At 44.8% G+C, this 9,353-nt stretch overlaps 1 protein-coding gene across 1 annotated transcript; it reads left to right on the top strand.

Moving 5' to 3' along the window:
• Positions 1 to 6,107: 6,107 nt before the first annotated feature.
• Positions 6,108 to 7,064, top strand: LOC113938911 (olfactory receptor 2B11). The gene has a single exon (XM_027624389.1). It carries the CDS (start codon positions 6,108 to 6,110, stop codon positions 7,062 to 7,064), a length of 957 nt encoding a protein of 318 aa, XP_027480190.1.
• Positions 7,065 to 9,353: the final 2,289 nt, after the last annotated feature.

The following is a 9,353-nucleotide window of genomic DNA, read 5'->3' as shown; positions in this document are numbered from 1 at the left end:
TTTATCTCCCAAGCACAATCTCCCCTCTTCCTCTGGGTCAGGCTTTCTCTCCTTTGTCTGATGCTAGACAAAACGCTTCCCAAAACCCCAGAACATAAAAATGAAGCCACTGCCATGACCTCATCTTAGTCCCACTCCAACATCTAGAGCTAGCCAAAGATGATCGAGTTGACACCTAGAGGGGATAAATAGCTGCCCGAGGGTGTCATTGTCCATGGTGGTTTCTAGCACCAGCTTTTATTCACGTGAATTACAGCTCATGAGTTAACATGCACACCACTTCATGCTGACTGTCCACCAAAAGGCTCGCTGGCCATCCCTTCCACATGACAAATGGAACAGGCAGCTGAGACCATGTGTAGTAGTCAGAAAAAAATTCAAAGTTATTACTCTGTGCCAGTCACTGTCCTCAGTGCTTTACAAAAAAAATCAAACAAACCAAAACCAACTCATTTTACCCTTGCAAAAAACTATGAAGGCCAAGGTTACTGCTTCCTATACTTTCCTGATCACATGAGTGCTGCACATAGAGGTTAGGTAATCTGCTCAGAGACACACAGTGAGTGGCTGACAGTGGTGCTGAGCCTGTGCCGTGGCCACACTCTCACTGAATTACATGCTATACTAGTTACTCTTCCACTCCAGCTTTATGGACAAACACCCACCTGCCCTAAAGAGTTAAAAATACATTCTTCATTATTGGTGCATTTCATCTGGTCTTCTAAGATTTACCATTAATTGCAAGTACGCCAAGCTCACACACTATATCAATTACCAGCTAACCCCTCAGACACTAATTAAACAGAACATCAGGATAACTTCTCAGCAAAGGAGGATTAGGTTTTCCTCTCAATGTCTGGGAGAAAGAGCAGAGCCCTTATAGCAGTGAATGGAAAGAATGAGGTCAAGTGTAACCTGAGAGTAATTTTGAAAGGAGTAGGGATGGCTTTTCACCTCTGAAACGTATCTTCAAAAGTAACCTCCACTACATAAACATATAAGCTAGCAGCTCCATGGTATCAAAGTCTCTGTAGGTACTCCAGGGACCATGGCTAGAGGAGATCCACAGAGCTCCTCATTACCCAGAAAAAGTCCAGAAAGCAGAGTCTCCCCAGGGAGCAGACTCTTCCTCTTGTCTGAGAATAATCTCTCCAAACTTGCTCAGAAGGTGAAAACCAGGTGAGGGCAACGTCACAGCAACCTCATCAGAGCAAACAGGTTGTGTCTTCTTGGAATACAAAAAGCATTTGCATTTGCAATGACTCCATTCTTAAACACCCCTCCCCAGCTAAGACCATCACAAGCCAATAAAGCCTCCCCATTCCTTAAGCAAACCCTCCGTGGGAGCCAGCGAACCAAGGAGGTAAGTGGTTAGTCCTCAGCATGAATACTGGTCTATGCTGGAGAGTAAGGGGTCATGAGATGGAGGAGAGGTGAGTCAATGAACAGTGGCCATAATTAAGCAGCATTTGTAATTTGTGTACTTCAAGCTAGAAAAAGCAGCTGGGAGCAGAACAGGCTGCCCCTGCTTGTAGGTAGACCAACTGTCCAATATTCATCAGAAGAGAGGAGGTTGCTCACAGTGTATGAGGACCCTGAGCTTCATTTCTACCTCTGTTCAGTATTCATTTTTTAAGATTTATGTATTTATTTAAGAGAGAGTGCATGAGTGGGGGGAGAGGACGGAGGAAAGGGAAAGAGAGAATCCTCAAGCAGAGTCCATGCTGAGCACAGAGCCTGATGCCGGGCTCAGATGTCACAATCCTGAAATCGTGACTAAGCTGAAATCCAGAGTCAGTCACTTAACCGACTGAGCCACACAGGCACCCCACTACTGTTCAATATTTTTGACAAACTTGTATCATAGTCACAAAAATAATAGTAATCCCAGTATGGCCCTATAAAGAGAGCAATGGAGTGAGGAAAGCCAAATATTACCAGCCCCCAGAGAAAGAAAGTTTGAGGCAAAATTTAGCAGGAAATTGAAACATTTAAAGAACAAAGGTAGGCAGTGGCATTGGGGGGGGAGCAGGTGTCTGCAAGAGGGGTGTTGAACAAAAAGTCATGCTGTAAAACAGTATGGTTGACCCTTCGAAGGTGGGGGTCTCCTTGGTCGGGGGTTAAGACATCTATGGGGAGGTAACTTCCTTCTGGATAAACCAGCAACAGGAGACTTAAATAGCTGTCCCCATGGAGTCATAGTGGGGTGCTGACCTGCGTGAAAGGCATGTTCCTAATCTTCATGGACTTCTTGGTTTTCCGAGAGTTACTGAGGGAGGACATGAAATGGCACGTGCGCGGTTCCTGGTATACAAATGGAGAGGTGATGGGTGCTCCCTCAGTGCTGGTTTACTTCCCTTCCTCTCATACTGCTTGTTACAAAATACTTGCATAATCTCTATGATTAAGGCATTTTGAGGAAGTACACCTCAGCCCCCTTGTGGGGATATGGGTATCAATGCTCCTCCAAGCCCTTTGTACATGGGAGCTTGCAGGGAACAATCCAGTGAGCCATCAGTGAGGATGGTTTGAAAGAAGCAGAAGTTGAGCTGTCCTGTGTGACATAAAACAGCATTCCTGGCAGGAGAACTCGGGGTAGGCAAAGGACTAGTGCAGGAAGAGCAAGGCCTGGGGATAGATGGGCCGGTGACTGCGCACACAGACCTGGCAGAGGACAGTTAGCAGAGCATGCAGAGGCTGTGCCTTCAGACTCCTCCTTGCTGTGGCAGCTCACTTCCTGAGTGTCGTCTTACGGGAAATGCCACCCAAGAGTGCGCATGTCGTGGGGACAGGACTGGAAATGCAAGCAAACCCCGAGAGAAGCGCTTTTGCTGTGTGTGATGAAGGGAAATGTCCCCAAGACTCAATACCCTTGTTCTGACCTTGACAGCTAAATGGGGTCTTCACCGGCTTATCTGAGTGGTGGAAATTTTAGATTGAAGAAAGAGATCCTGGACTAATAGGGCAATAAAACCCCGTCTACAAATGGTATACATTCCCACAGCTCCTAAGTTTATTCCTAGATGTCCTTTCCTGTTTGCTGGAGTAGGGAACATGTTCTGCTGATTTCCAAAAGAAACTCTTGGTAATAAAAATAGATGGCAGTAGGAGATATATCTACACACGTGCATTTATCTATGGGTTATATGTCATGCGTGGAATGATACAGATCACAGGGTTTTGTCAATGTGTTCAAAATCTCCCTGATCTACCAGTAGGTGTGGCGTGATCCTGTCATTGACATATCTCATGGTGGCTGCTAAGACAGAGAGATGGGACAGTGGTCAGAAGAAATGGCAGGGCATTCAGTGTTAGAAGAATACAACCCTACTCTTGGCACACAACTGTTTAAGGAGATGGTTGTTTCATTTTTAGGTGATTGGAACACTTAAAGGTATTTCTGCTCTTAAGACCTGAGTCTTAGAAAGATGACTCCATTGTGAATGTGAGTAAGGGGTTGGAGAAGAGGGGTCCAGATGGTGGTTCTGGCCGAGGACAACAGTTGCAGGGAGACAGATAGCGTGTGCTCAGACATTAGGCCAGTGAAGCCAATATAGGATGTCACTGATGAACTATGACCAATGAGGACTGTTATCAGATATAACACTCTGAGTCAGGGTAACTGATGCAGAGGCAGCCAGGAATAGGAAGGAAGGTGCTGGACTGAATTTGGAGAAAGAGCCGACAGGGTAAATTTGGGATGCTCCAGTGAACAGTGTCAAAAAGGGGATTCGACGTCAGGGAAGAAGTGACAGCTAGAGACCCAGATCTGGAAGGACTCTGCTTGAGTGTGACTGTGGCAGATGTGGAAATCGCTGTGTTTATCCCGGAAAGCAAGGCAGTGCCCGGGGGGAACACCTCTAACTGGGTGATAGGAAGGAGTTCAGAGGCTGGATCCGAAGCAGTTCCAAAGTGGACAGAGTGCCACCACAAGGCATCCGATGCAGAGTGAGAAAGGTCATGTTGAGCTGGTGTCCCGCTCTGCAGTCCACCAGTGTGTGTGTGTGTGTGTGTGTGTGTGTGTGTGTGTGTGTGCGCGCGCGCGCGCCCATGTACGCCAGGTATACTGAACTGGAAATCTCAGTGTCTCCTCTTCAATCCCCTCCCCCTTCTCTCCTGGGTGACATTACTCTCCTGTTTCTGTCATTCTCTTCTGTCTCAGTGATGTGCGTGCGTGCTGTTCCTGCTTTATTAAAAGCAAAGTACTAAAGAGAATAATGGTTAAGAGCAAGAGCTTAGCTTTTGGTCTTGGCTTTACCATGCGCGGCTATGTAAGTAGTAGTCTACAGTAGACCAGTCATCTTCCCCAAGCCACTCTCCCCAACAGCAAAATGGGGGTAGAAACATCCCCCTTACTGAGTCCTGAAAGCACCAAATATTCCCAGCGTCTGGCTCATAGGGAGTGTGTCATAATTTGCATTCCTTACTGTGACCCATACCTACCCTCTATCTTTCTTAGTTCTTCCATCCTTTTATATCTTTCCTCACTAACCCTGCAACATTTCCCTTTCTTGTCCAGTGTACACTCTGAGAAGAAACTTTGGAACCAGAAACCTAAGAAAGGGAAATGGTGTGATTACTTCTCACCTTGAAAGTTGGACAAGCCCAATTTTGCCCCTCCCAGCTCACTGAATTGAAAATGTGTCCTGAGCTCCCATTAGAGATAAAATAACTGCATTCTCTAAGAGTCACCCAAGTAGTTTCCATAGAACAGTGGGAAGAAATGTAACAACTGGGCGTTCCACAAGAATATTACAAAAAGTATGTAGTTTTGAAACAACAGAGGGAGAAAATGGTTTGCACTTAGGTATCCATTGAACCCCCAGAGTTGGAGCTGTTTTCAAGTAATACCAGGGTTCTTAAGAATGCAGGACTTGGAGGGGAGCACAACACTTGTTTATTGCCACAGCACTGAGTAGATCTCCATGACTTCATAGTTGATGCATAAAGCACCAAATGAGGAACTAAGAATGAATCCTCCATAAATTACCTGCACACGGGATTTAATTTCTTCTCAGTCCTCTCATGCATTCTATCATTGCTGTCATGAACTTGAGGGTTTGCAGTCCTGGGAAGAGTAGGAGGTGGGGGCTGATGGACCTCAGTGGAAGACACCCATGAATCAGCAGGTGGCAACCCAGTTGCTTTCTAGAAGCTGCCGAATCCAAAAATCAAATCAGCTCTGTTTTCTGATTACAAAAGGAAACAGCTGCTTGGCAACAAATTTGTGCAGGAAACCTAGATGTCACTCAAACCGCCTGGTAAATGTTAGCTCCAGAGGCAATCTGATCCTTCAGAGACAACTCCAGGGGCTGTGGTTCTTACACATTCTGGATCTTTCTCCTGATGCTCAAAACCCTATGTTCTTGGATCTTACTGGGTGCCATGACCAAATCAACAGCCAGAGTGACTTAGCTCCTTCACTCCAGGGTCTCAGGTTCTTGGATTGTACTTTTTTTTTTTTACTGCAAAGTGTGTCATAGTGCTGCCTGTATGTGCATGGCCTTAGGAGAGAGACCAGCATGTGCAGAAAGCCAAAGAACACCTCTTCGTGGTGACAGAGCCAGATGTAAGCCTTAGCAGGTGAGTCAAGTGTGCTTCTATCTTGCTTGATGCCATTTCTCACCTCCCTCCTACCACCCACTTCCAAAAGGCAAAGCCAGAAAGCCAAAGAAAGTGGTCAATTCCCTGCCAGTGAGTGTGTAGAGAGAAATCAAATGCTGTAACGGTGATGGGGCATATAGCAGACTTTGACCCAACTGGAAGAAAATTCTTATTTATTTTTGATATGCTTTCACAAACATCATGCTGCTCTATCATCCCCAGAACTTTGCAAGTATTTTCTCCCCACGTGGCAGATGCAGAAATCAAAGTTCAGAAAGATTAAATGGCATAGTCAAGGTCACAGAGCATGAGGCAGAGCAAAACACATGGACAGCTGCTCTGCCTCCTGGTTCTGACTCCCCCACATCTCGGGGTCTCCACAGAGGTAAGACAGGATGCAACTCTTTAGGAAAGCTCAGGCACAGCCATGAGGAAGCCAACTAATTCCTGCTCTCAGGTTTCATTCCCTTTGACTTATCACAGGCTCCAGAGAATGCCTCAGCATGAGAGGTGACAACCAGAGCTTCTTGGGGGATCCCCCTCAGGAATTCATCCTTCTAGGTGTTTCTGACAGGCCATGGCTGGAACTCCCCCTCTTTGTGGTCCTCCTGGTGTCCTACATTCTGGCCATGTTGGGGAACATCGCCATCATCCTGGTGTCCTGGCTGGATCCCCGGCTCCACAGCCCCATGTACATCTTTCTCAGCCACCTCTCCTTCCTGGACCTCTGCTACACCACCACCACAGTCCCACAGATGCTGGTCAACATGGGCAGCTCCAGGAAGACCATCAGCTACAGTGGCTGCATGGTGCAGTGCGCCATTTTCCACTGGCTGGGGTGCACCGAGTGCATCGTCTTGGCTGCCATGGCCCTGGACCGCTACGTGGCCATCTGTGAGCCCCTCCGGTATGCCGTTATCATGCCCCGCCCTCTCAGCCGGCAGCTCGTGGCTGTGGCCTGGCTCAGTGGCTTCGGTAACTCCCTAGTTCAGGTGGTGCTGACGGTGCAGTTGCGTTTCTGTGGGCGGCAGGTGCTGAACAACTTCTTCTGTGAGGTGCCAGCCATGATCAAGCTGTCGTGTGCAGACACCGCCGTGAACGATGCCACGCTGTCTGCACTGGTGGCCTTCTTTGTGCTGGTGCCCCTAGCTCTCATCCTTCTCTCCTACGGCTTCATTGCCCGCACGGTGCTCAGGATCCAGTCCTCCAGGGGAAGGCACAAAGCCTTTGGGACCTGTTCCTCCCACCTTGGGGTGGTCTCCCTCTTCTACCTGCCTGCCATCTATATGTACCTGCAGCCCCCTTCCAGCTACTCCCAAGAGCAGGGCAAGTTTATCTCCCTCTTCTATTCCATAATCACCCCCACCCTCAACCCCTTCATCTACACCCTGAGGAATAAGGATGTGAAGGGAGCTCTGAGGAGACTCCTGTCAAGGACCTGGAGGTTCTGCAGGAGATGAGGCTCTGAGACGTGTTAGTCTCCATGGGTGACAGAAGCCTGGGCGAGCGTGTTGTGTGCCGAAGGAGTCGACACCCAAACAGCACAGGTGTTTTGAGAGATTCGAGAGCCCCCCGAGTCCCCATCCTAACGTTTCACCTTCTGTGTGGTCATGGTACCGAAAACCCCACCTCTCCCAATAGCCTTTGTTCTCAGGGGCCATATGTTTTTAGGAGTCGTTTAAACAGAATTGGTGTTCAACAAGTATTTGTCAAATTATGTCATTTCTACTTTCCTAATTCTTGCCCTCTTTCGTCTTCCTATTTTTTCTTATTTTTCTCCCATTTGTCTCTTTCCAATCTTCCCTCTTCCATTTTCATTAGTCCTAAGGATACATACTGTGAGACTGAATCATAATCTGATATTACTTGTAATAAATTTATGTTTGTCTCCATATATTTATTTTTTTTATTTTTTGTTTATATTTTTAAATTTAAATTCAATTATTAACATACAATGTATTATTGGTTTCAGAGGTACTGGCCTGTGATCCATCAGCCTTATATAATATCCAATGCTCATTACATCACATGCCGTCCTCAATACCCATCACCCAGTGACCCCCGCCCCTCAGGCAGCCCTCAGTTTGTTTCCTATGATTAAGAGTCTCTTATGGTTTGTCTCCCTCTCTGATTTCATCTTGTTTTATTTTTTCCTCTTTTCCCCTATGATCCTCTGTTTTGGTTCTTAAATTCCACATATGAGTGAGATCATATGATAATTGTCTTTCTCTGATTGACTTATCTCACTTAGCATAGTACCTTTTAGCTCCATCCATGTCATTGCAAATGGCAAGACTTCATTTTTTTGATGGTTGCATAATATTCCATTGTATATATGAACCACATCTTTATCTATTCATCTGTTGAAGGGCATCTTGGCTCTTTCCACAGTTTGGCTACTGTGGACATTGCTGCTATAAACATTGGGGTGCATGTGCCCTTCTTTTCACTACATCTGTATCTTTGGGGTAAATACCCAGGAGTGCAATTGCTGGGTCATAGGGTAGCTCTATTTTTAACATCCTGAGGAACCTCCACACTGTTTTCCAGAGTGTCTGTACCAGCTTGCATTCCCACCAACAGCGTAGGAGGGTTCCCCTTTCTCCACAACCTCTCCTACATCTATTATTACCTGAGTGGTTAATTTTAGCCATTCTGACTGGTGTGAGGTTGTCTCCATATATTTAAATTCCATAAATTTTATGTAACTTTTTTAAAAATTCCAAAAATGAATGGAATTACTTTCTTCTTCCTGTGACTTTAAGTGATGCTTTTTTTTCCTAAAGTTTGAGTTTTCTTCTATAAGAAATTTCCCCTCCATTGGCTAGAAATAAGCATATTTATTATGGATGCATAAGACTCTATATTAGATTTATGGGTACAAACCAAAACAGCATAATACCTTAAAAAAATGCTCTCGTTGAGAATACAAGATATAATGATATATATGTATATATATATATATATATATATATATAAAATATATACAACTGATATAATATACAATCAAAGTTAAGGACACTAAAAGTTTAAATAACAAGTTCAAGGTCATCATAACAGCTAACATTTGTGGAAGGCTTCCAAGATGCAGGTACCAGATTAAGTGTATTTATGTATGCTATCTTGTTTAAAATAACCCCATGATGTAAACACTTTTATATTTTTCCATTGTCATAGAAGAATTTGATTATTGGAGAAGTAACTTGGCCATGGTTACTCTAATAATTGATGGAAGTGAGACCACCACTAATGTCCATACTGACTGTCTCTTTAGTAGAGCAGAGTCAGGATACCAGCACTCTGTTTTTTTCATGTTTGTCATGTTTTTATTTATTTCTATTTAATTTATTCATTTTTATCCTGCTGCCATACATATCACAGCTACTAACATGACCTAGCAGAGAAAAATCAATATAATAATAATAATAACAATAACAACAAAAAATGTATGACAATTAGGACAAAAGGAAAATTGAAGAAGTCTTCCTGACAGTAAAAGCAAAAAGAAAATATAAATCACAAAGCTATAGCATTTGATTTAAGAAATGTGGAAGAACCATGACTATTCCCGTTTCCACGACCACAAAGAAATTTTCCCCTGGGCTGCTGTCCCCAGGCAATGGCCCTTTAGAACTACCTTCATGACATGCATAATAATGCATAAGAGCTTTCTCTTCTGACTTTTCCTAATGGCACAGGTCCAGGATATAATTCAATGAGAGCAATACGGAATGGATGCAAAGGAGTCA

Source organism: Zalophus californianus, chromosome 5 (assembly GCF_009762305.2).
Source record: "Zalophus californianus isolate mZalCal1 chromosome 5, mZalCal1.pri.v2, whole genome shotgun sequence".
Taxonomy (NCBI): Eukaryota; Metazoa; Chordata; class Mammalia; order Carnivora; family Otariidae; genus Zalophus; species Zalophus californianus.
The sequence above is the reverse complement of the archived record's forward strand: the minus strand, read 5'-3'. Positions and strand labels throughout refer to the sequence as shown.